This window comes from Malurus melanocephalus, unplaced genomic scaffold, assembly GCF_030028575.1.
Source record: "Malurus melanocephalus ecotype Western Australia unplaced genomic scaffold, MMel_1.1 scaffold_221, whole genome shotgun sequence".
NCBI lineage: Eukaryota > Metazoa > Chordata > Aves > Passeriformes > Maluridae > Malurus > Malurus melanocephalus.
In genome coordinates, this window is record NW_026623453.1 from 967565 (window position 1) to 993985 (window position 26421).

General features: G+C 40.0%; 3 protein-coding genes across 6 annotated transcripts in view; 2 read left to right on the plus strand and 1 right to left on the minus strand.

Annotated features, from left to right (window-relative positions):
* LSM14A (LSM14A mRNA processing body assembly factor) lies at nucleotides 1-19071 on the plus strand. Of its 3 annotated transcripts, none has more exons than XM_057374281.1 (10): nucleotides 1-442; nucleotides 8065-8228; nucleotides 9111-9243; nucleotides 10225-10344; nucleotides 12130-12306; nucleotides 12610-12672; nucleotides 13262-13441; nucleotides 14956-15127; nucleotides 15965-16193; nucleotides 17253-19071. In XM_057374281.1, the coding sequence occupies exons 1-10, from the start codon at nucleotides 322-324 to the stop codon at nucleotides 17274-17276; spliced, it is 1383 nt and encodes a 460-aa protein (XP_057230264.1). In that variant the 5' UTR covers nucleotides 1-321; the 3' UTR covers nucleotides 17277-19071. The 3 variants fall into 3 exon arrangements, with proteins under 3 accessions (XP_057230264.1, XP_057230263.1, XP_057230266.1); XM_057374280.1 differs by having other exon boundaries at nucleotides 2-442; nucleotides 10222-10344; XM_057374283.1 differs by lacking the exon at nucleotides 12610-12672 and having other exon boundaries at nucleotides 5-442; nucleotides 10222-10344.
* The window catches only part of GARRE1 (granule associated Rac and RHOG effector 1), a 61123-nt gene continuing 53079 nt past the window's right edge, over nucleotides 18378-26421 (minus strand). For both annotated transcript variants that reach the window (XM_057374278.1, XM_057374279.1), the window contains exons 13-14: nucleotides 24402-24480; nucleotides 18378-23956 (exon numbers count right to left, since the gene is read on the minus strand). In XM_057374278.1, the coding sequence (XP_057230261.1) occupies nucleotides 23639-23956; nucleotides 24402-24480 (397 nt within the window). In that variant the 3' untranslated portion in view covers nucleotides 18378-23638. The remainder of the gene's footprint in view (nucleotides 23957-24401; nucleotides 24481-26421) is intronic.
* Nucleotides 19218-25159, plus strand: SS18L2 (SS18 like 2). The gene is made up of 3 exons (XM_057374284.1): nucleotides 19218-19286; nucleotides 19442-19518; nucleotides 20114-25159. Exons 1-3 carry the CDS (start codon nucleotides 19218-19220, stop codon nucleotides 20199-20201), a joined length of 234 nt encoding a protein of 77 aa, XP_057230267.1. The 3' UTR covers nucleotides 20202-25159.

Sequence of the window (26421 nt, forward strand, 5' to 3'; positions counted from 1 at the left end):
CCCACCCCCACGACTCAGCGTCCCCGCCGCAGCTCTCGCGAGAGCAGCTGCACTCCCGGCATGCACCTGGCGGGCCGGACGGGGGGGCGCTGTGAGGGAAGATGAAGGCGGCGGCCATGTTGGGAGCTGCGGGGCGCGGGTTGTGTTGAGCGTTCCGCGGAGSGTTGTGCCGAGGGCTCCGCTACGCGGGGAGCGGCGGCTCGGGGCGTCAGGAGGAAAGCACCTACTACTACTCAGGGTTTGGCTTGCTTGGCTGCTGGTGCCTGGCTTGCGGAGCGCTCGGCAGTGGAGTAGGGGTGTCCCTGACCGAGGAGCAGCGCCATGAGCGGGGGGACGCCCTACATCGGGAGCAAGATCAGCCTCATCTCCAAGGCCGAGATCCGCTATGAGGGGATCCTGTACACCATCGACACCGAGAACTCCACGGTGGCTTTGGCCAAGGGTAAGGACACGGCCGGCCGGAGGAGCGGGGCCCGGGACGGGATTGAGCGGGGCCGCGGGACGGGATCGAGCGCTCTCCGTGCTCTGAGGAGGCCCGGGGGCCGGCCTGCAGCCTGCGGGGGCCYGGCCGAGCTCGATCAGAGCCCGCCTCGTCCCACCGTCCTCCGGCGGGGCGGCGGAGGCGGAATGAGAGGGTCTGGCCGTGAGAGCGGCGGCGCGACAGCGCTGCGAGGCCCTGCTCCCCCCGTCCCCTCTGCTCCGGGGAGGGACCGTCGCGGAAAGGAGCCAGGAGCGGTACCGAGCTGGGGGCTGCTCGGAGGAGGTCCCAATAGAGAGCAGGTCTTTGAAGCCCGTGGCAGTGGAAGCCGTCCAGAGTTTGTGCGTAAAAGGGAGTAGGAGGGAGAGGCTAGAAAGAGGTTTTCTTCGTATCGTAAGAATTTCAGACCTGCAGGGTTTAGGGCCACGTATGATTGGATTACTCTGCATCTTAGGGCGGCAGACAGCTCGGGTAAGAAGGGAATCCTGAGTGCTGGATTACCGACAAAAGCTGAACGTGAGCTGTTAATTTTAGAGGTATATGGCACAGTGTAGTTCGAAATGGTATTACCGGGTAGAAGATACATATTTTTATATTTATATACATCTATATGTCGAGAGAGAGAGGGATCTGCATGAATGTATAAGAAAGTTAGAAAGATGTGTTTATTGAGAAGAGATTTGGGGRAAAAAAGAATCTTTGAAACTGGGCGTCCGAAGGACTTCGGTGTTTCTCACGCATTATAATTCACTCACAATGCAAAACATTAAATCAACTTTTAGTAACCTCTTTATAATAGATTGTGCAAAACTCAGCATTATTTTGCTTTGCGCTTCTTGCATCTGTGAAGCCTTGCCAAGTAATCTAAATTTGTATGTAAAAGCAGAGAGTTTGTCCAACCATTAGGTAAGAGGAAAAATTGCTCTTTGTGTAAATGAAATATTTGGGGCAGAGAGGATTCCAAAGCTCCGTTGCTGGCTGATACGAAAGGCTTAACGAYGGTCTGTGCTGTTTTGCACAGCTGCAGTGGGTGCTGGTGGATATCATGAGTGTGTTTGCTTTCACTGGCCTTTGTGGTCATTCTTGTTTGTGTGCCTTCCCTTCGCACAAACGCTCCTYTCCTCCCCCCCATTACTGTTGAAAAAATAGATTACCCTGTTTTGTAAATTGTGATATATGGGAGCTTTGAAACACCTTACAGTGGGCTTGGTCCCAGGCTTACACAGTTCATTTATTGGGCAGTTACCTTTCATTTTGTGATTTTTACTTATTTCTAAGGTTAACTTTAGCTTAAACTACCTTGCTAGATTTGCATTCTCTACTTTGAAAGGACAGCTGGTTTTGGTTTGTATGAATAAAAGCTGGATATTCTTTTTAAAAATAAATATTCACAAATTCCAGTTGCGTGCTGTGATTGTTAAGGTTTGTGCAAAAGCACATAGAAAAAGAATCCTATCCTTTGAGAACCTTATGATAGTCTTGTCCAAAATTAGACTGATTTGATGCTGACCAAGCCAATTTTGCATGGCTTCTCAAGAGTGGTTAAGTCATGTTGTGGCATATCTGCCAAAGTGTACATATTTAAGAGAACTCAAACTACAGTTACAAGTCTAATCTACTCTCTTCCCATAGCTCTCATCGTAAATGTAAATCTAAACCACTGAATTTGTTTTAATAAAACTTGGCTCAGTTAGCTGAAGAATGTGTGTTTTGTAATACAGTGTTATGATTCAGAAGAGAATAAACCAGTATTTCTAGGCCCCATGAAACCAAAAATCTTGAGATTAATCTGGAGCTGGTAGCAATTAGACTGTAGAGCAGTTCACTGTGCTCATGAACAGAATGCTCCACTCAAAGAGTATTCAAGTTTCTGAAGGCATAGGCCATTGAATGTATATGACAGTTTATATGTAAGGTGGCAAGTGTGCTTAATTATTGGCCAGGTCTGTGTGTGAAAGAAGCAGAACTTGTACTCTAGCTGTAAATGTGTTAATCAGGTAATAGTTACCTCCTCTTCCTGTGCTGAGTCCAGAAGTCAAACCAGAACTGTTTAGTGAGGATCTTAACCAGAAATGTCACATTTTGTGCCAGAAGGAGACACAAGAAGCCTCAAAGGACTTGGCGCTTTCAGTTGCTCAGCTATGTAGACATTGTGGCATAATTGTTCCCTGAATTGAGTTCAGGGCAGCTTATCATTATTCATATTCTAACTGAAGTCACTGAAATGGTGACATRAAGTGCAAAAGTAGAGGTAGAGTCTGGTCTTGAATAGCTACAGGTTTGCCCCGCAGGAGGGTTTGTGTGGGCTAAACCAAAGTAAGTCAGAGATTAATCTCATKAAGTTGTATTCGTGGAATGCCTTCATTTGTCTTAAATTGTCTGGGGTTTCAAACAGAAATAAGATTCTTGGGTTGCCAGAACAGGCTGTGGTCCTCCCTTACTGAGGTCAATCTGCTGTACTTCTCTGATCATCATTTTGTTTACAACGTTGTGATCTTTTCACTAAGCAAAACTTGTGGCTTTTGTCTCATGAATTAGAGAAAGATAGGACCTGTTAAATATTGAGCATAAAATTTTTAACCTAAACTGAAGTCTGATAGGGGAAAGTGATGCATCCTTTCACAAAATATATGAGTGTATATTTATTTAAATAACGGAGAAAACACCCATCCATAGGAATTCCAAACACTAAGCAAGCATTTGAGGTTCTTAAATATCASTGGTTCATATGTTTTCTTTGGATTGACCGCTTTTCAGAGACAGTGTCTGGAACCAAAACCCACTCACTTCTATTGTCTCAAGTTAAGTTAAAGTTAAGTTATTGTCTCAAGCCTCAAGTTAAATTAGCTTGAATTGTCCTTCTAGAACATGGTTCTAAATAATACTTACTTTAAAAAAAAATTATGAACAATTTTTAAAACATTATTAAGCCAAAGCAATTTAAGAGGAGTTGGCAAGCCATGGTTAGTTTTCATGCTGGAAGATTATTGGTGCCCTACCTGAAGCAGTTACAGAATAATCACATTGTTTGAGCTTAAATGTTGTGGCATTAAAAAGGAGAAGTGATCTTACATATTAGCAATACGTAATGCTTTTCAATTTCAAGGTACAGATTTAGAATGGGTTATTTTCAATGCAGGTAAGCTGTGTAAGAATAACCATTTTGGGTTAGAAAAAGCTTTGTTCCTTCAACAGCAGGAAATCCTTAGGTATGTGAGTATAAAACAGAATTATATATTGTCTCTGGTGTAATGCATCAGTCCTCACTTAACGACTCTTGGRCCATTGAGAGTTGCATTTGGAACCATAATAATTGGTAGATATTAATGAAACAACTTTTGGTAATTTTAAGAAGTAGTTGAACTTCTGGCRTTTTTGATCATCTGTGATAGTATTGTCAATGGTATAAAGACACACCAAAACTTTCCTTTTCAGCTTTCACAGGACATTAGTTGCAGATGAAAGATTCAAAAATGTAGACACAGGAAAGTTCAATTCTTGTGAAGACTTTAACTTATTCAGAAGTGTGAGCAGGAAAGGGAAGGTTTAAATTTCTGTCAAGTTTTTATGAATGTATTTTTTAGTCARTTAAGTAACATGCTCCCTGCATATTTTGAGGTTTAGGGCATGTGTGCCGAACCAAACTTATGCGTAGTATGTCACAGCAGAAAAATTCCTCTTGTCAAAGCCCACTCGTGGCTGTTGCCCTCATCCATCTCCCTACGAAGTCACCACCCCTGCGAGTAAGGGAATGCAGGCTGAATTAATTGTTCTGGAGAAATGAGCCTGGCACAAGCTGGGCATGGTGTGCAGGCATCAAAGCATGTTTACAGTGAAAGGGTTGTGACGTTTGGGGAGAGCTGGCAATTGAAATAACTTGTTCACTTGCAGTGGTCTTATTTAAGTCATCATGCTCCTCCTGGATGCCTTAGGAGCAGTGAAGAGCTGGTTTCTGTGTACGTTTTCTCCTCAGGGAGTGAGGAGAGTGTGTCAGTGCTGTGCACACAGACTGAACTACCTGTTTGCAGTAATTTATGCTGTAGAGGAACAGAGTCCTCTTGCTGGCAGAGTAAAGAGCTTCACTTCTGATTAACATTCTGCTTAAATTCATTCTGCTTGTTAATAAACAAGCAGTTATCTGTTAACTGACATTGCAATGTTGCCATTGAATACTACAATAGTATAATACGGTAATATTCATGAAAATACCACATAGTGGTTATGTCACAGTCAAAGTCTGTACAAAAATTTGCTCACAGCACTTCAGTATGAAACCGARTTACTTGTGGTGGAATTACTTGGGCACAAGTACACACATGAATASATTCAAYAGAGTTAGTTCTTTCTAGCTAGCTKCTTAATTGTGTGTAYTTACACTGAAGAAAAGTTTGCTTTTAACAGATACTGCTTGTCTTTTTGTTTGCAAGTCCTTAAACCAGTTTAGCTCTTTCTAAAACARAAGAAAAAAACAATCCTGAAATCGACAAGGTAAAATTAACTATATTTACCCCATGTATAAGATTACATTGTCTTTCGCATGCTCTCACTCTTGAATATTTTGCTGTATATGAACCATGGCACTTTGTTCTGGAGGAATGAGGCAGTCTGAGTAAATTCCCCAAGAGTCAGAGCTGGATAGAGCTCTAAGCCTGCTGCTGTTGCTTCAATACTTTGTGCTTTTGATACTCTGGCAACTTAGTATTTCTGATTATGAGAAACCATGGTGAAAGCTGTTTCTTTCTAAAATCCTATTGTACTGGCCACTTCTAGAATTAGACTTCTTACTTTAATGAGCTCAGATGGTGTTAAATCCTGATCTAAGTGAGGAAAGCAGAAACTGTGAAGATAYGTATGCCTTTGCAAAAATACTTCTTAGTTTTCTTCTCCTTATGTTACACTACCCTGAGGGACCAGACTACGGTGGACAGTGTAAAAGCATTAAGTACCCCTTTATTAGATCACTGCACATTCAGTTTGGGTTCCTGCTTTAAAAGAAAATTGGACTTGGGGTGATTATTTTGGTTGGTTGTGGTGAGAGGATGAGTCTGAACTGCAAATTGGGAATTTGCTTATCCCTCTCTAGCAGAACAAATTTTCTTTGGATGAAAATGTGTTTATATTTTGCAGAAGGTTGTGATTAAACCAGTTTTATTTGGGGTAGGAGAGAAGTAAAGGAGAAGATTCAATCTTTTAGTAGCAGATCTTGATGTGTTTTATTKCTAAACCATCGTCAACTATGTCAGTGTCTTGAGYTMGGTGCATAGACAGCTGAATCTCTTAAAGATGGATTCTAAATTTTGGCATTGAAAATACTTGCTTTTGATGTTATGGTAATTTTATGGTGTGGAGAAAGACATTTTTTTTTTACATACGCTGAAATCCTTTTACCTCTTTCAGCGCATCAGTAGATGAAAGTCTGGTGGTACACTTTTTTATTMATTTAGAATGGAGAAAGGTGATTGTCAGGTGTTAAAACTCTTCTTGTATGTGTCATGGGACATTAGTATTAATATTAAAATATTTACCTGTGCAGTGTAGTTCTGACTTAGGAGAAATACTTTMAAAGCATATTTCTTCCATAGTTGATCAGATTTTTATTTTCCTTCCATAAAGGCAAGATGCAACCCTCTAACTTACTACCTTTTTCCTGTGATGTTGCAACAGAATAGTTTCTTCACTTTAGCTAGAAAATAAAATCCTTTCGGTAACTTGCTGATCACACTGGCCATTTTTGTGCATCTTTGTAGACAAAATGGCTACCAGAGAAACCATTTCAGTGTGGGACAGAGAGAAGCAGTACAAAATCAACTTTGGTTTTACTTACCAAGACAGCAGGTCAAATGATGAAATGAAAGTCAAAGATAATTTATTAGTTATCTGATAAATAGGGTGTAGGATGGCCAGAAAGTGAGGGTTGACCCACATTTAAGATAGTGAAGTGGAAAAGCCTGGTGGATAAAAAGCAATAGAATGAATTACAGGAATGTACTGATGATGTGATTAAGCTGGTGTGCATTACTTTGAGTTAATTTTTGCAAATTCTTAAGCTTCAGACATCTTTTTCTGTAGAGGACGGGAGGACAGATTCCTCTTCTAACAAGGATTAACATTAACTAAACGGTATTTGCCTTTTTATGTTGCTCACATTTTGTAGTACATTCAGAGCAGACTTTGAGATGCATGGACAGAAAAGTTAATGAATGCACCTCAGTAGATGATACATGAACAATTGTAACCACATAATGTTATTTTTCTTTGTAGTGTGGACATGATCACTTACCCCTGAATTATGCTTCTTGAAAAGATTTTAATACCTGACTGTTAAGCTCTGTTTATGCAGTATTACAAGAAGCAGCAGTGATGGAAGATGGCTGGTGCAGCCTGAGAAATGACTCAGTATCACTTTATACATCTCGACAGGAAACTGCTTTTCTTGACTAACGATTCTATGGCTSCAAATAAGTGCCTAATGATGTCTCCAAAATGTTGATGCTTCTGAAAATGGAGGGAAATCTAATTCTGGTAAATTAAAGCAAAATACAGATTTTTCTCAGCATAACCTGTACCTTGCAAAGCAAGCAARCACTTTCTAAAAAGGGTGGAACAAAAACAGTCATGAGGGATTGTTAAGCTGCTACAAGTTGATGAGATTTTGATTGAATGTGGCTGTTAAGATTTTGGGGGKTTGGTTTTTTGCCCATCTAGTTTCAATCATTGTTTAGGTTTTGCTTACAAAACTAGCTCTTGGAGACAAATCTCTTCTTCAGTTATTTGTTTGTTTCACTTGACAAACCAAGGTTGGCATTCCTAAGGCAGTGAAAAGTTTCTGAGGGGGGTAGTGACAGTAAAGTGATGGTRTCCATGTACAGTGGTGGTGATTATATGTAGTGCAAAAGGAAGATAAGTGCTTGATAAACTTCATTTACAGTGCAGTCAGAAAGCAGTTGGAGTTCATACAAGTAATTTAATGTCTGGGTATGCTGCRCACTAGCAAGATAGTTATGCCCCAGTGAGTTTGCTTAATTTGACAGAGATCATATGACATCATAACCTTACCACCCRCAAGAATGCATTTTGCTTAGTGAAAATTGTACATGCATACCACAGAATTCCTGTTGTTTTATGAAATCTTGAATCTATTGAGAAATGTTTCACATTTGGTAATTTCTAAAATTCTTGTTTCTAGTAGTATTAGCATATTTTTTTCCTGTTTTGCAAGTGCAGAATATGAAGTATGTGAACTTGTGTACTCCTTGATTCATAGGACTGACTGACCAGTCAAAAAAAAMCGCCTTGATGCTTCCCCTTATCCTTACAAAACAGTTGAAATATTCAAAATGTAATTGATAGCATGAGTGACATCTCAGTCTTTCTGCTTGGTTTTTAACTCAGATTTTCAAGATAAAATTACCTGTTTATGTCTGAGGGGAGTTGTTAATGTAAAGAACATGATGCTTATTTAATAAGGGTTTTTTTCTCTCAATGAATGTTTTTTTTATTTAAAGCTGTTGGTCTCTGCAGTGTATTTGAAACCCTTTTGTTGAATGTGGGGTTTTCATTTTCTTTCTCCCTTCTCAATTTTGCAGTTCGCTCCTTTGGTACAGAAGACAGACCAACAGAYAGACCCATCCCACCCCGCGATGAAGTCTTTGAGTATATTATATTCCGTGGCAGTGACATTAAAGATCTGACTGTCTGTGAGCCACCAAAACCTCAGTGCTCTTTGCCACAGGACCCTGCTATTGTTCAGGTAASTCAAAACTGACTTTTAAATAATTGTTGCTGAAGAGGTAACTTGCTAGCTTAAGTGCTGTCTAGCTGAGTGTTTCAAATGTTTGTCATTGTAAAGTTCACAACCCAATGTAAAGAACTCTGGAAAGTTTTTCTCCTTTCACGGTCTTTAACAGGAAAAATGAAGGTCAAAATCTAACTAGCACAATGCTCTAAATACCAAAGCTGCTGTTTCCTCAAAACCAGCTAATGACATTTTGTAGGTCTTGATGCCTTTTTTGAAAGGGACTTGGCTTTGGAGGACACATAGTTCTTGGAAAGATCAGGTTTGCTTTAAATCAAATGGAATAGATGCTGAAGTATCTCCAAATCATTAGTGATTTTTGTTTGCTTGTTTGTTTTAATTTTGTTTCATTTTTCTGTAGGATAAAATGCTTGATACGTCCTTATGAGGTGCCCTTGCAATCCTCTGAGGGCTTTTATTATATTTGGTGCAMCTCCTTCTGTCAGTTGTAGTCAAGAGTGCTGAAGTTGCATCACTGTGAACTCCAATAATAGTGATAACCCCAGCCTTCTCCAGTATGTTTGGTTGTCTTACTGTACCTGTGGGTTTGAAACTTCAAGGAAAAACATRGTCACTTTCCAAATTTGCCAGCAAAGCTTATATATGTGTGTTTGACAAGAGAGTCCAGTGTCTGAGGTTATAGGGAAAAGACTGCAAAAGTCTGTGGTACTGATTTCACAAGCCTGTGATGGTTGAYGTGTAAAAGTGCTTTCTAAGCTCTACATACTTGTGAAAATGTTTATTTTAGAATTTCTGCATTTCTTATGTTACAGAACTATTTCCTTACTTTTGTGTAAATACAAATTTTTGCTAGTGTGTTGTGTGTTTTGTCTTTAGTCTTCACTAGGATCTTCAAGTACGTCTTCATTCCAGTCTGTGGGGTCCTATGGTCCTTTTGGCAGGATGCCTGCATACAGTCAGTTCAGCCCAAGCCCACTGGTGGGGCAGCAGTTTGGCACTGTTGGAGTTGGTAGGTTCACTTTGATTATTTGGTGCTYTCCTGTGAGTGAAGCTGTGTGTGTGCACAGACAGTAATCACTGCTTAGAATTTCATCAGTGTTTTAGCCTAAAGTAGATTCAAAGTCTTCCATTGCTGTCAGTCCTGCAGTTCTTCATAGTATTTGTATCAAAAATCAAAATAATTAAGWTTGAGAACTAAACACCTGTCTCAGAGGGACGAGTGGAGAAAGGTTCCTGTATTCAGGAATTCATTCTCTTCATTCCATTTTGTGTATACTCACTACATTCATCATGTGTTCATTGTATTTCACAAGTGGTAGGGGCARCCTCTCCAGAGAAGCCTGTAGCTGTGCTGTTGGGTTGACCATCTGCTGTGTGCCTTAACTAAARGTTTGGATTATTCAGCAGCTGTGTGCCAGCAAAGTCCTCCAGGTTTTTTTTGAGGTGTTGGCTAGGTGGGAAATACATGTTTGAATTATTTGTGAGCTGCATGGGCTAGTTGCTTCTTTATACTGCACATTCTCTGAGACTCACCAACCAGCTTTCCTTCCTCCCTGAGTGTTTATTTCACAGTTCACTTTTTCACACAGGAGCTTACAGTCTTGTAACTTAGGGCAGCAGTATTATTCCTGGTACTTAAAATGTTAGCCATGCAAAAGGAAGGCTGCAAAATTGGCTGTAATCTGGTATCAGTTAATAAGATGTGGCARTCATATTTTTGCTGAAAGGATCTTAAGTGTAAATATGTATCAATAGCATGTATAAGTTAAAAGTGCTCCTTTTTATTTTAGATTAAAAAAAAATCAAAATATTAGTCTTACCAACCTACTGTGCATGTATATGTTAGATTAAACTGAAAGTGTATGGGAAGCGCAGATGTAGGTGTATTGTAGAATAACTGCCTAATATGGCTTCACYCATCATTTGGTGCTAATTTAAAAAACAAAAGTCTAAACCAGATTTAACAACTACATTATTTCTTTCAAAGCAGGAGGTTCTTTAACATCTTTTGGAACAGACTCTTCAGCTGGTGCTAGCATATCCCAAAGCACTGCAGTTGGTTCTGCATTTACAACAGATGCAAGATCACTAAAATCACAGATGTCTCAAGGTAAAATCTTTTTTAGTAACTTAGATCTTTTTTTGACCAGTTGTGTGCCTGTGACTTTGGTGGTTGCCAGAAATGCCAACCAACCAGCTGAATTCTCTCACGAAAACACCTGATATTAAACCCAGGAAACACAGAGGCTTTGTATTTGCTTTTGAATGTATTTTCTCTACATCTTGGAGTGCTGCAGGTAGTAACATATTTGTTGTTATCCTTAAAGCATCTGTACTGAGAAGTAGGACTTAATTAAGTGAAATAATGTTAGCAAATAGGTGCATGTGGGAGCTCAAGATACTTCATGCTGACTGAAATGTGAAGCCCTTCACTTTACAATTTTACAGTTTTTATTCCTAATTGTATGTTTTTTGTTCATATATRGTTACATAGATGATATTAACAGCTGACCTGATTTCCTACAGAGAAGTGACATTTCCTACAGAGACAGTGTCTTAAAATCAGCYTAATAGTAACGGGAACTGTATGGATAGTTTGTGTAATATTGGAAAAAATGAGATTCTGCATGATATTTGAGTGGCAAAGAAGCAAAAAGCTAAACATTGGGCATCTTCACCCTCACTSTTCATACAAATGTTGTTAACATTGCTCCTTAAAATCCCAAACCCCATTATTTCCTGATCTTCCACTCTTCATTGCTGTGAGTAAAAGTGTGTGCTGAGATACATTGCTAATGCTATTTTCRAATTATGCAGTCATGTTAAAAGGCAAAACACTTACAGYAAACAGGTTTTTCCCTGAATTCCAGTTGAGATTTGTATACCTATTAGGAGTGTTTCTAGGACTAGTTGAGTGGGTTGCCAAAAATAGGTTCTACTTTGTTAGATTAATTGAAAGGGGGGGGAAGTATGCTGAGCATTTCTCTATTGAGATAGTAGTTTGGTTTTCTTAGTTAAAACCTGTATGATCCATGGACATGCATGTATATGTATGACATATGCTCCAAATTAATGTACATTCTACCACAGCATTTCATGTGAGGCACCGTCATGTTTTTTCTCTCTGTGTCTGCTTTTAAAAATACTTTTCATCTTTGTAGATAGCAAGTGTGGTGTGGTTGGCTTTTTTCTTTTGTTTTGTTCATGGATTTTTGTGGTTTTGCTTTATTTTGGGCTTTTCTTTTGTTAGTTTTGTTATGGGATAGAACCTTGTTCTTTTACTTGGATTTGAGTGTTACTCTAATTTCTTAGTAGATTTACCTATTTGATGTCATAGACTTGTCTGGCTGAATCAGTGGCTCCGTTCTGAATGTGCTTCTGCCTCCAGCCACTCGTGCTGCAGAGGGCCAGAGCAGTGCTGTGTGGGGCAGCTTCCACAGCTCCTTCCCTGCAGTGAGCCTGGCACCAGCCACTGCTGTTCCCTGTGTGGGCAGGGATCCTACAGCAGGACCTGAACAGTGTCACAACTGCCTTTGGGAGCAGCCTCTTCCTGCTTGGCATCCTAGGGAGGCAAAAGGAGCATTTTTACCTCCAGTCACTGCAAAAATTTCATTCCATAGCTAAATGCACATCGTAATGGGTTGGTAGGGATTAGTTGTCCTACTCATCCCAACTCACCTTTTTTTTTTAGACTGGGGGAAGGGGTATTGCTAAATGTCCTTCATTCTGAATTAGTGGATCTGATGGTGCAGAATTATTTTTTTTTTTTGGACACAGCTGTCTTGACTGCTAAGGCAGATAAACCTGTCAGTCTAGATTGGTTGAGACCAGTAACTCACCTTTGTAGATGAGAAATAACCCTTTGGGGTATGGTTTTGTTTTATTTTTCCCCCAGGTCGTTCAAGCCCTCAGATAGACCATTTGAGAAGGAGCCCCACCATGGAACAAGCTGTACAAACAGCTTCGGCCCACCTGCCCACTCCAGCACCAGTTGGGAGGAGGAGTCCTGTACAAACCAGACCTTTGGTGTCTGCAAGCCAAAAATCCTTAGAGAGCCAAGAGCACAGACGAGGTAGCTTTGGATAATATTCATACAGCTTATTTCCTTCCATACGCAYACAAAGTGCTCTTTTTAAGGTTAAGACATAGGAATTTTTCTGCTGTCTATTACTGGTAGGTCAGCAGAGACCTGAATTATACTTCTTTTTCAATTCAAGCATATATTCTAAATTACTTTTTTTTTCTTTTATGATTTAAACATGTGGTTTACACTTATAGGTTTGGATTTTTTAAAAAAATCTGAAATATATATACAAAAGTATGATCAAAAATACCTAATTGGATAAACAAATCATGTTTTTATTTCCAACTTTAGCTGAAGCACACAAGGTTCCAAGATCAGAAAATGAACTCAGAAATGAAAACAAACGACAAATTGGTAAATCTTGTTTTGAGAAATAGCTATTGTTGCTTTCAGATCAATAAGGTTTTTTTAGATTTGCAAAAGTACATAAATTCTTTAACATTTTGCTTCTGGAGGGTAACAACTTCACATTAAGCCAGAAGAATACAAGCAAATTAAGTCAACATTAAAGAGAAAAATCTCTTCTTTATCTCTGCTTTATACTAAGCAGTCGATTTAAATAAAAATTTAAATCAAGGAGTATTCAGTGATTTACAAACATAATAGCATGAATATTTTTCTCCAAAAATATTTGACTGAAAAGCCACTAATATTTTAACTCTTCTTCCGAAAGCTTTTAATGACTTCTAGAGAGTCTTTTAACACCCACATTTAGTACTGTTATGCTTTCTGTGTCACTGCCATTGTTACCATAAGYGAATTTATAAATTACAAGCTGCTCTGATTGGTCTTTAAACAACATGCATCCTCTTCCTGAACTTCTGAAGTCCCAGCCTGTTACCCCAGGAATTAGAAAGCAAACCAAAAAACCAAACACCCTCCACCACCCTCAGAGAAAAGCCAGTCCACAAAGCAAAACCAAACAGARTTTCCATCTTTTCAGTTCCAGGTGCGCCTGCAGCACGGAGAGGCCGTGGAGGTCACAGAGGGGGCCGAGGAAGATTTGGTATCAGGAGGGATGGTCCAATGAAGTTTGAGAAGGACTTTGACTTTGAAAGTGCAAATGCACAATTCAACAAGGAGGAAATTGATAGAGAATTTCATAATAAACTTAAATTAAAAGGTAAACCAATTTTTGCTTTAGATTTGAATGTGGAAAAACTGTGTCTTGCTGTTTTGATCCTACCTTGGAGAACAACTCTTAAAAGGCATATAGTATTAAGTCTTGTTTGCTGTCATTAAAAATTAAATTTAAAAACCAATTAATAAGTAAACTGGGATCATATGTTAATTGAATACTTGGACCACTATTTGAGTTTTTAATGAATTTTAACTAGCAAATACCATATGTCAAGTTCTAACAAGTCTGTTAAAAATGCAGATTACTTGACCAGAAGTCCCAATAACATTTTATACCTTAAAGTTCTGGAAAGGATGCAATAAAAGAAAACCTATCTTTTAGGTTTTCGATTATTAGACCAAAATTATAATGTCAATTACAGGCCAAAAGCAAACAAAAAWYCAGGAGTTTGGGATCAGAACTTCGCTGTAGTGTGCAGGAGAGTTTGTYTGAAAGTTTCTAGCATTTCCTTGCTTTTATCCTTTCCCAAAGGAACACAGTAGTTAGAAACCATGCTGCCAGCACTTGTTTTCTAGCAGGCTTCTGTTATGATTACCTCATTCTCTTGTGACCAGCCACCTGTTTGTTACACTGCTGCTACTATTTTTGGACAAAACTGTTACAGGTTAATACTGTCAGTTCCTCATTTCAGTGAGTAATTGGCTAAAAGCTGGGAAACAAAAAGTAGGAATAAATGGTYAGATTTCAGTGTAGAGTAAAAGCACCAGTTGAGTCCCATAAGATCTGTCCTGTGGTGCTTGCCTGTTTTTCTGGATTATTTTTCAGTGAGTTGATGGTATGCTGTTGATAATGCTTTTTTTCAGAATAATAAAGAGAAAAGGGACAGCTAACTATAAATAGTTGTAGAAATGTTTGTGAGAGTGGTAATTCTTGTGTGTGGTGTGCAAAGGTTGAGTTGGCTATCTGAAGCTTATGCACAGCTTCATGAGATAAAAGCTGTAAACATTTGGGAATGGTGTTTGAAGATAGTAATAGGAATAAGATTTGAAAATAGTAATAACTAATTTTGTTGAATTGTCAGGCTTGTTTTCAGTACCAGTCAAAACATCAAGTTGAAATTGAGACATTATTAGGAAAGATATACATCATAAGGTCAGTATGCTGGCCCTGCATCTCAAAGGAGATAACTGCAAAGCCAGAAGACAAAGGAGATGGGCAACGGGGATGAACAAAACCATGGGATGGCTTTCAGGAGGGTTGAGTGAATGAGGCTTTTAAGCCTGGGAAGGAGGTAACTAARAGGGGAGAAAATAGATGGCTGTCAAATTCGTTCTGCCACAGGGTTTTTTGTTAAGTAAACCCACAGGAAGCGTTGAGGACATGGAAATTCCAGACAGCAGCAGCAAAGCATCCTAATCTGTGTCAATTATTTGACTTCCATATTAAATTAGGGAGGGAGTTTTSTGGTTTTGAGCATTCAGTATAGTTTTTCTCTGGCTGAGAATAAGTTAACAGTGCTGGATTTTTTAGGCTTCTGTTTACTTTTTATTTTCCAGAAGACAAACTTGAGAAACCAGAGAAGCCTGTAAATGGAGAAGACAAAGGTGACTCAGGTGTTGATACCCAAAATAGTGAAGGGAATGCCGATGAGGAAGATCCACTTGGGCCCAACTGCTACTATGACAAAACCAAATCCTTCTTTGATAACATTTCCTGTGATGACAATAGGTATGGCCTGCAAGGAGAATCTTGTTAGTCTGCTTAATGCATGTTTATAAAGGTGTACTGTCAGTGCTACTCATTGCAATCATCTCTGAATCAAAGGTGATTASAGCTTATTTCCATATGCAGCAGGCAAAAATAAAACAGGAATACGAAGCACAAAACTTCTTTATGGGCGGGTGCAATATGTTCAGAGGAAGATACTTTAAGGCATCACAGACCCATGCTTTTGAAACTTAATGCACAGGCTCTACAATCTCATTTCCAGATTTACTAAAGTTGGGGGGAGGTTGTTTGTTTTGCTTTGCCCCTAAATGAATACTTTAGTTAAATCAATTACGATCCTGCTTTGGTAATGGTTTCTAAGCAGATTACATAACTGTCTCGGCTGGCAGTGTTGTTCAAATGGGCAGTTAGTATTTCAGGAAAATTAAAGCTTATCTTTTACTGCTGCCTTTTTATTAGACACGATGATGTGCATTGCTGACCTATTTTGACTTGCAAGAGGGGGAGGGGGCGTTGTTTGTTGTACTCGCAGCTAGATAAAATAACATCTGCAGCTGTAAACTGTTTCTTGCTTTAAATGATGCTGTGTGTAGAAGATACAGAGTATGCTCGTCAATATGGGAAACTCTTAGAGCATAATTAATATCTAATTAATGACTCTTTAACATGTTCCTTCTTGATGAGTCCAGTGAACTGTGGYAGAGGCCTAAGTTCTTGCAGAAGGSATARTGTGAAGATTTACAGTATGGTTAATGTATCATTTTTAATCTCACGGGYTTTCTGGCACCTCTCCCTTCCTTCCCAAGTGTTTGACACTGTGTTTGTTCTGTGTGGCAGAGAGCGGCGACCCACCTGGGCCGAGGAGCGGCGGTTGAACGCCGAGACCTTTGGCATCCCCCTGCGCCCCAACCGCGGCCGCGGTGGCTACAGGGGCAGGGGCGTCATTGGCTTCCGAGGGGGCAGAGGCCGAGGGGGCGCCAGAGGCGGCTTCACCGCCCCCCGCGGCTTTCGCGGTGGATTCAGAGGAGGCCGTGGAGGCAGGGAGTTTGCTGACTTTGAATATAGGGTAAAGTTGTACTTCATGTTACTATGACCCCATCCATTGTTCATGGAAATGAGTGGATAAAAATCTCCTGCTTTTAGATTTGGTGTTGAACTAGAATTTCTGTAATAGGATGTTGCACGGACTCTGAGCTACTTTATTGAAAGTGATGCTGAAACTTTGGTTACATAGCATCATTTTACTRTCAACAGCAACCAAAAATAAAGGTTGCCTTTCTTCACCTGCCCCAAGTAGCTGTTTGATAGCTGGTATTAGGGAGGAAAAAAAAAGAGGGGAAAAATGTTCTACAGATTGAATGCAAGTGTTGCAAATGTAAATTGCAAGCATTTTTCTAAGCAATGCTGTAAAATGGAAAGAATGAGAGGGAATAATTTAACTTGCTTCCAGTGTGCAACAAACTTTTGAATTCTTTGTGAACGAGTTGGCACAAAGCCTGTAGATTGGTGTACTGGTTAGAATCAGTAACAAAGACAACTATCCAGATTGGCTCAGGTAGCCTAGGCTTTTAGAGGTCTGATTGGGACAGAACAATTTCTGGTACTTTACTACATGAGCAATTAGAGTTCTGCAAACAAAAATCTCAGATTTCCGGTAGTTTTAATTTTTTTAAATAAAAAAGGAAGTTTCATCACAGCAGATTTCTCTTTGTTGAGGGACAGATCCCTCAACTTTTTTTGATTAGTTTACAACAGTTAGTCCTGTGTTTTAAAGAAACTTTTGGTAGCTGAACATTAGTGGAAATGAGGGATTGAAGATTAGCAATTTGAATTTCTGAACAAAAGAGTTTAGCTACCTTCCAGATGAGTAGGAGGTGCTGTAAGGGCTGAGGATTTGTTCTGTGCTTGTAGTCAGGGTGATGAGCTGCTCCACTCTGCAGGTGCCAGACTGAGGAGGTTTGACCAGATGCCAGCCTGATCACATTGAGAAAAAGGAGACCCTTTCTGCTGCAGGAGATGGGCAATAGCCAGCACAGCAGAGCTACTCCCAGGACTGTTGCCCAGATTAATTTGTGGGGTTTGTTTTGCAAAATGAATTTTAAAGTTGTGTTTTTGTTCCCTCTAGAAAGACAACAAAGTTGCTGCGTAGTCTGCGAGAAAGCTGAAACCAGGTGAACGTCTAGATCTTCTTGAATCAGAGAATTAGTTTTGATCTCTGCAAAGAATGAAGTTAATTTGCTGTATACTTGTCACCAGCACTGGGATTTAACTATTTAATTTCAAAGGGGTGTAATGCAGTTACTTTTGAGAAATGGCCATCTTTGAAAACAGTAAGCATTAAATATATTTGAGACAGAAGGATAAGTAATTTCTTATGTATAGTTAATTATAAGCAGTACTTCGATGGAGTTTAAGTATTTTTTCATCACTGAAAGGATTTTTCTTATTACTAAACTGTATTTGATAATTGCTTCAAGTTGTAAGGACAATTGTATGCAGAAGGCCGTCGATACTGTGAGTGTTTTGACCCACCGAAGGTTGTTTTTTGGAAATCCTGTAAAATCCCTTTTGAGGTAGTTGTTCTTGTATCAACTAGGGTGCTGGACAGTAGAAAACTTGCTTTGTCAGTCAGATATGTACACACAGTAAATACTGTTTCTTAGGCAAAGGAAAGTTTTTATATAGTTGTAAAATTCCATTATATCCCATTGCCAAAGAAACATTACAAACTTTGTATAGCTGTATAAAAAGCAACTAATTTTTTAAAGAATAAACATTTTTAAGTCGGTAAACATACTGTTATTGCAGAAGTTGATATGCTGAAGAACACTGAATTAGTTGKTTTTTTTTTTCTTTAGCAGCTTTTCAGGCTTAAATGTTTGATTTTATATTTGACTATAATGAAGTTTTGCAAATGTTCTTCCATTACATGAAACTGGATACACGCTTCACTGCTCTTGCAAGAATTTGATTTTGTAGTTTCTGGCATATCACAGGATTTGACCAAGTTAAGGAGATATTTTCAAAAAAAAAAAAAGGAGAAAAGCAATTTTCATACGTCAAGATTTGCAATTAATTTTACTTAGTGAGAAATATTAACTTTTTTTAATAATGGACCAGGCACACGAGTTGGTGATTCTCCTGGAATGCCTGGGATGAAAGTCTGTCTCCATTTGTCAATTCTTGAAACGTTAACTTTGTTGTAATACCTGTAGACATGAGCAATTTAAAGAATTCTTAGTGTTTGAAGTTGTTTGCATTTTGATAGACCGTAGCTTGGAGACATTGAGACTCTGGYTCTAAGATGGCGAAGTCACAAATGACAGTAAGGACTTTTTGCCAGTTCTGGATGACTAGTTGCAACTTTCTGATATGCTGAAATAGAAACCTGGTCATTTGTGTCTGTGTAYGTATATGAAGGCCACAGGAATAAAGGGATCCAAAGATTACATCACTTTGATCTAATTTGCTGATTTTTTTTTTTACTTCAAAATGTTCAGCGGTGATAAAGATGTGGAAAACTGCACTGTTGAAAAATTGGAATATTTAAAAGTGGTTGATAGAATCTTAATTTTATAACTTTTGTATAGCACTACAAGGAAGTATTTTGTAATTGGTTTCCTTATTAAGGTCAAGTATTTGACAGCTGTAGAAGTTAGATAATATTGTTTAGTAATGTTTTTGCATGTTTAACAACTGCCTTTTGGGATCCACAAGTCATGATTCTGAACACCTGTTGAGATTTTTGACCGTAGAGGCAAGTGCTGTCCTGTTGCAATAACTCTTTACTGTCTGAGGTGTTCCAGCTGTAAATACCCGGCCCGGGAGTTGCGGGCGGGGACAAGCCCTGGGTGGCCCCGCCCCGCCCGACCAGGCTTTCTGTTTTGGTTTTTTTTTTTTTTTTTTTTTTTTTAAACAGAATAAACTGTTCAGTACAAGCGGCACGTGGGCGGTGGTTTGTTGTGGCGGCAGAGGGCGCGGGGCGGAGGCTGGGACAGTGCCGGGCGGGAGCGGCGCTGCGCGGGCACCGCTGCACCCAACGCGCCTGCGCGGGCCCGGGGCGGGGCGGGACCCCTCAGCTGCCGGCGCCATGTCCGTGGCGTTCGTGCCCGAGCGGCTGCGCGGCAAGGCCGAGGTGAACCAGGACACGCTGCAGCAGGTGAGCGAAACTGGGCCGGGGCGGAGCCGCGGCTGGGCCCGAACTGAGTCCGACGGTGAGGCAAGGCCGGTCCGGCCTGGCTGGGGCAGAGCCGGATCTGCCGCTCGGGGCGGGGCGGACACCGGGGTGGGCGGTGACGGCGCTCTGTGCCGCAGCTGCTGGAGGAGAACGACCAGCTGATCCGGTGCATCGTGGAGTACCAGAGCAAGGGCCGCGCCACCGACTGCGTGCAGTAAGTGACCGGTGTGGACGGGCGGGGCACCAGGTGCCGGTAACGGGAGTGAAATGCGGCTCGAGCTCCCAGAGCTTTCCTGTCGCTAGAAGAAAAAGCCTCTGGGCTTACAAAGGGATTTCCTCTAAGTAATTTTCAGAGCTATATAAAGCACGAAGTGACCGTGGCCTTGGTCAGGGTGTTTGCTCAGTGTCATGTGGCGCTCGCTGTGCCCTCGCAGCCCGTGTGTTTTGCACAGAGCGGTGTCACAGCCGGGCAGCCAGACGGCGGGTCTGCAGCCCCGGAACCTGCGCTGGAGCCGCTGCAGCTGCTCAGACTGGAACGGCACGCAGCTCTGTCGGATCCTGCTCCGCTGCCGTTCTGCAGCTTTCAGGGTTGCAAGCTGAATGTGCTGCTTCCCATCGCAGCAGGTGCCCGGCCACAGAGTGCAGTTCAGTTTGCTGTACTGGCATTCAGAACATRTTTCCCCTGATTTATTATTCTAGTTTGCTATTTTTTTCCGTAACTGCAAATTCTGATGAGATTACACAAGTGCCAGTATGAGTAGTTGGTTAAAAAAGATGTCTCCCAGATCCTGTGTTTCCTCCTCTCATAGATACCAGCATATCCTGCACAGAAACCTCATTTATTTAGCTACGATTGGTGATGCCACTCCGCCCAGCATGCAGAAGCCTGTAGACTGACTGCAACTCCTGGATACAAGCAGTGCTGCTTTCAGAGGCTGTAGCAATAGTTTAGACTCCCACTTAGAGAGCCAAGAAGGTGTGGGTTTAAAAAAAGCAGGTAAAAAAATTATTTGTACTTTTGTGTTTAAAATGTGAATGTAATTTTCAATGAAGTATTAGGCCAGCTTTTCCCCTGTTACTGTAACTAATACAGCTTAAGAGTGATAATTGTGACATTCCATTTTCCCTCTGAAAAATGCAATTCAGCATACTTCTGAGAATAGCCTGGTTGTCAGGACAGCACTATGGGAATYGGAGCCTGTGTAATGAGTAAAGTTCTATAATAACAAGGCAAACCTTAYGCTAGATCACTCCTACCTCCAACATGACAAAGTCAGGCTTGAGTTGCATATATAAAAGCAGTAGGTGCTTTTGTATCCTGTATCGGAAGAACTGCACTTAATAAAGATGTTCTTTGTAAAYTGTAGTATGTTGTAAATGAATATAYATTAACAAAGGAACTGCTCACTGATTTAGTAAAATCATTTAACAGAAATGTTAACTTTCCTAGGACTAGTGGGATTGACTAGTTGGTGCAGCAGCAATTAGGTGCAAGGGAGAAACCAAGCCTTTATTGCAACAAGCTKTTGCCTAAGTTTATCAAGGCTTTTCCTCTGTGCTTGAAATGTGCTGTAAACAAGTAAATTCTTGCATAATCAAAATGAGTTGTGTGCTTCCTGGGTCCTGTCAGCACTGCTGGCTAGCTGCATGGTTGTGTGCTCCTGTGCAGGAAGGAAGAAGGCAGCTTTGCACACCCTSCATACAGCACTCCAGCGCCACAATTAAAACACAAACCTAAGAGCCTTGATCAGAGCAGGGAGGGCAATAGAGTTTACTTTTRGCTTACTCTGATTCCTGAAAAGTCAAGTAATGGGATTTTGGCAATGTTCATCTGCACTACTGATTGAAAGACTGTTGAGACATTGTCTGTACCATGTTCTTCTGTGCTGGCACTTGAGAAAGCAGCTTTAAAGACTGTACTGTGCATAAAGTTCACTTTTATATGATAGAGTCAGTAAGTAGGCAGCTGACAATTTTCAAACTGTTAAATAATCCCATGTTAATGAAATAAGATCTTTGTTTACAAACCAAAGTTACAGTTTAAGGTGCTGCTCATTTTCAGCAAGGTGCATATTTTAAACAGGTATGACCTATTAAATGTATATCTTTAATAAAGCAAATAGTTTACTTTTACAGAAGCTTTAAAATACAAACTGTACAGTTCCAGTTCAGAAGCATTAGCTATTCACAAGAAGCACTGCAATAAGGGTAAGTTAACTAAGCACCAAACCCTTGCACTTGGCAGTGTAAGTGAAGTTTAAGGGCAAGACTCATTTGCCAAGTGCAACAATTCTTAAAATTACCAGTGTTCAGAACAATCGGAAGCAAAGGACAGAGTAGCACCCACATGGTCAAAATGCAGACAAACTCTCTTTGTTTTCGCAATTCACTTCTGTAGGTCCAGAAACTTGCCAGCATTTGTAATTATGAATAAATTGCAAAAACTATAGCAATCATTTTGGCACTTGTTAGAAAAAAAGTTCAAAATTAAGTGTTTTCATTAACTTCCATTTGGTCTTAGTATGAATAACCAAGTAAGTACAACCAAATTTGGGATTTAATATTAGATCTAAACAACAAGATTTAGGAAACTCAAAACCATTCATCAAGTTAAATAACCACTAACATTTTCAGTGGAGGGTTTTCAAAATTATAGTAGTACAGACCATTAACAATTTACAGACAGAAGCCACACTGATTGTGCAAAGCACATTACTGTAAAAAGTCTATGTACAGCAAACAAATGTTTGTAAACATGGTAAGTATGAAGTTTCAGAAAACATGGTGACAATATCATAAATACAGGCAACATTGGCATCCTCAAACAGCACAAAAGGTAACAATCTGGGCCTGCAAATAGAGCCCGTCACCATACAAACAAAAAAGGTGGATGGGTTTTAAATACCCAAATGTTTAATAGTTTTAGTGTTGTGTATACCTTTTATTTATATATATATATATATATAATGTATTTATTTTTTGGTATCTTTTTATATAGATGTACTTAGTTTGTAAAACCAAAACCAAAAAATGTGCTTTATCTTCATTGAAAAATTATGTAGTTAGAACTAATAACCCATTTTACTAGTAGTTAACATATTAGAATGATATGACTTAAGAAAAATACAAAAATAAGATTAATACTGTTGAAACTCTTATACCAGAAAATATTGTGGTTTTTAGACTCTTTCAAAGATGAAGTATGAAAATTTAAATAAGCTCTAACTATATAAAGAATCTTCTGTAATCTCAATTCATATACAGTGGGATAGGTATACATATATTTACCATTGTTCTTCAATTTGTAAGCACCAGTCACACTCCCCAATCCACTTTGGTTGGAAGATTATTCCTAATTCCACAGGTTCACTTAATGGCACATATTGACTGCAAATAATTACTTTATCCTTTTAAAAAAAATAATGTTCTTTTAATTAACTGCTACCCCACATTTCAGTTCTAGTATCTTCTGAGCCAGCTCACAATTTTTAATCAACTGTAGCATCTGAAATAAGACTTTAAATAAATGCAAGTAGTCTCTCAGGCTTTGCTTTCCACAGTGCAGGAGCACCGTGTGGATAATGCCTTTGGCCAAATGCAGCTGTAGAACACTGTGTGAGAACCAGGGTCACACTGTCTACATAGGTGCTTTTGGAACCAGGGTCACACTGTCCACACAAGTGCCACCTACATCAAGCAGCTCACATAACGTTGACAACACAAGGCTGAGTGGTTCTGCTGATCTTCACCTAGAGAAGGGAAACTACCACAAAACTCAGTTTTGCAACTGTTTTCTGCAGCAGTTCCCAAGTGAACTCGCTTGTGTGGCACAGGAAAAGCTGCTGTTGCACTTCATTTAGAAAAAGCTGCCCACAGGCCGTAATGGAGAATACAAAGGTCTACAGCTTGTCCTTTATAAATTTAAACACAGTGTTGAGCAAAGTGACCCCTATATATTTGCTTCAACATATTCAATGGTTTTCAGTAAGATGTTTTAACTACAAATCTATATGAAAAATAGCTATAAAATTCAGTGTTTCTTGTATGGTAGTCCTTCAGCAGTTCTTTTTAGAAAAAAAAGTCTTCAAAGTAAAGGCAATTATGCAYTTTCAGAAGCATTTCTACATCACAGTTTTGGACTGTTTCATGTACACCAAACATATTGGCCATATTTGCTCAGCACTGTAAATCAGAATTCGAGAGTGTCTATCTCACACAAACCCCCTCAATCCCACATCAAGAGATAAAACAGGGTATAACCAACACACAACTGTGAATCAAAGTAATAAAATTTTCATTTGGCCCTGTGCTGCATTTTCCAGTATGAAAAGCAGTTAGTACTGGTGCAGGTAAGATGGTCTGCGTTCATGCTTTACTGGGAAAGATTTAAAGCCCTTGTTGATCTGTTTGTGCTGGGAAGCCTGCTGGGGCTGCTGCTGCTGCTGCGCGTAGGCGAAGCTGGAGGAGATGSCGGCAGCCGGGGCGCACTCGCTGGCCCACATGGGCGACTGCAGCATCTGCACCGTGTCGCTCCACTGGCTCACGGGGCTGCTCAGGGGGTACAGGGACGTGCTCTGGCTGGGCAGCGTGCTGGGCACGGAGGATGTGTGCTGCCATGGGGCCTTGGGAGGCCACGTTTTGGTCTTGTTATCCTTGGAAAACAAAATCACTTRGGGTTGGCTTGGTTTAACAACACTTCTTTTTTGAGACAATACTTAACATGTCACCTTATCACCGCCTTCAGATATTTTCACACTATTAGTTTATAGTTGAAAGCAGAACTAACTATGTATATATATAGCACTCTATATAGCACTCTCAATTCTTAAAATATATGCCCGTTGAAAAAGATTTTTATTGACTTCAGCATGACACACAGTGGGACCCCATAAAAGGGAAAGAGATAAATGATCCAATTTTGTCAGTCACCAAGTTTAAATATTAAAAGCATCTGATGCTACTTGAGTTCAGATGGTTCAGGTTTTCACTGAAGTAAGCAATCTGGAGCTACAGATGCTTTTCCACTTGTTTGTGTTGTGCACACCCACCCTCAAATGCCAASAGGAGAAGGACCAAACAAAGCCATGCTGAGCTCACCTGACTGCGGTCATCTGCTGCTGAGAGAAGAGGAGGTGATGGCAGAGTGCTGGGTTCCTGTTCACCACTGCTGTGTTTTCTGCCCAGAAAGAGAGAGACACGTTTTGTTTTTAAATGAGTCACCTTCATTAATGTGCCACTGGCACAGACCATTCTGTGGCTCATTCTGTGGTACCTTGCAGCCACAGTACTGTTGTCAGTGCATGTGTTTTCAGAAACATTAGGTTTCATGTACTTTTTGTTCAGTACACGTAAAAGCAGCAATAYGGAAATTGATTACTGAGTCCTGTCAAGGACTTTACAGTGCACTAATTCTTGGAGCTACAGCTTCAATATTTCTGTAGAGGCAAAAGGAAGCTTGGATAGACTTTTGTTCACTTTGAAGAAATCTGCCAGAAATTGCGGTTTTTCTTCTGCTACCTGCTCTTGTTGCTGGGTTTGTTTTGTTTTTTAGATTTTTTAAAATATCTTTTCAGCCATAACTTTCCAGACAACACAAAAGAACAATTGAGCAACATCTGCTGTAGYCCAGGGATTTTACTGAAGAAAATGTTCTACCTTCAGTTTGAATTTGTAACCCAACACCTAGTTATCAAAATAGAAGTCCTTCACCACATGTGCATTCTGGAAGGCTTTTCGTTTTTGTTTCTGGTTTGTTTGGTTTTTTTTTTTTACTTTTTKTGGGTTTTTTTTTTTTTTTTTTTTTTTTTTTTTTTTTTTTTTTTTTTTTTTTTTTTTTTTTTTTTTTTTTGGTTTTTTTTTTTCTTTTTTTTGTTTTCTTTTATTTTTTTTTGTTGTTTTAGGAGTGGTGATTAAGGGCATGTATTTAGATTAAAGCAGATTCTTTTTAATCAGGCTTCCATGGGTACCAACCCTTTACAGATCAGCTTTAGCACACTCAACCCTTTTGCCTCCTCCTACTGCCCAGTTTTAGCTCTGGTGTGTTCTCAGGCCCTCACCTATACAACATTCTTCTTCCTGCAAAACAGGACACAGTATTGCTGTTACTTCAGCTGAAGTTTTTAGTCAATGAAGCACCCTCTTTGGAAACTTTCATCTGCTCTTTAGAGCACTAAATAAAGCACAGGCTTTTCTTCTTGCTCCATGAACTGCTTTACCATCAATCTGTAGCTATTTACTGGCTTGGCAGGTTAATTCACCCTTTATGTGTTACTGTGTTTTCMTTCCCTGCTGCTTTTTTAAACAATACAAATAATTACTACTTTTTCTCTGTTCATCARATGGCTCTTTTCCAATCATTTCAATTTAACATTCATTGAAACTCAGTTCTTGTTCACTCTCTTACAAAGTCTTGGTTAAGTGTAAAGATTCAGAAAACAGCTCCTCTTTTGGTTGATGCCTTTCTGACAACACATATAAAAACAGCTATCCAGGCAGAATCTGTGAGAAACTGGCACTGACTTTTTCCACTCACTGAAAAGCAGACGGGCAATCTTGTATCTATGTATTGATTCCAAAATACTCTGTGATTGTAAACAAAGCCAGAATATTTGGGCCTTATYTTATTTTTAGAAAAGACTGAAAAATAGTTTGAGAGAACAGTCCCAGACTGGAATTCGGTTGGCATTCATGCTTCATCTTATGCCTTTTGTTATTACTGTTCTAACTATCCTCTGCTGTGGAATCACTGAGATTCCAAAGACACCGAGCCTTCAGTCTTAGAAAAACAGAATTGCAGTAATTCACACTACTGATAAAAATGGATTGTTTGTAGTTGAAAATCCTGGCTTAGTWTTTTCCATTACTGAAATAATTTATGAAGGCTATTTGGCCTGCCCTTCCTACTGCGTGAAATAAAGGACCAAGCAGGGGTGTAGTTCTGACTGCCAGAAGGGCAGGTTCAGCCAAGGTGAGATAAGCCCCACGTTAGCAGCAGCATCTTCCCAGTGCCATGGAGCTGAGCTGTGGCCAGGAAAGGCACTCGCTGGCATCCAACCACACTGTGKCAGGCACAGCCCAGCAGCAGCCAGGCCGTTTGCAAAACCAGTTCAATGAGGAT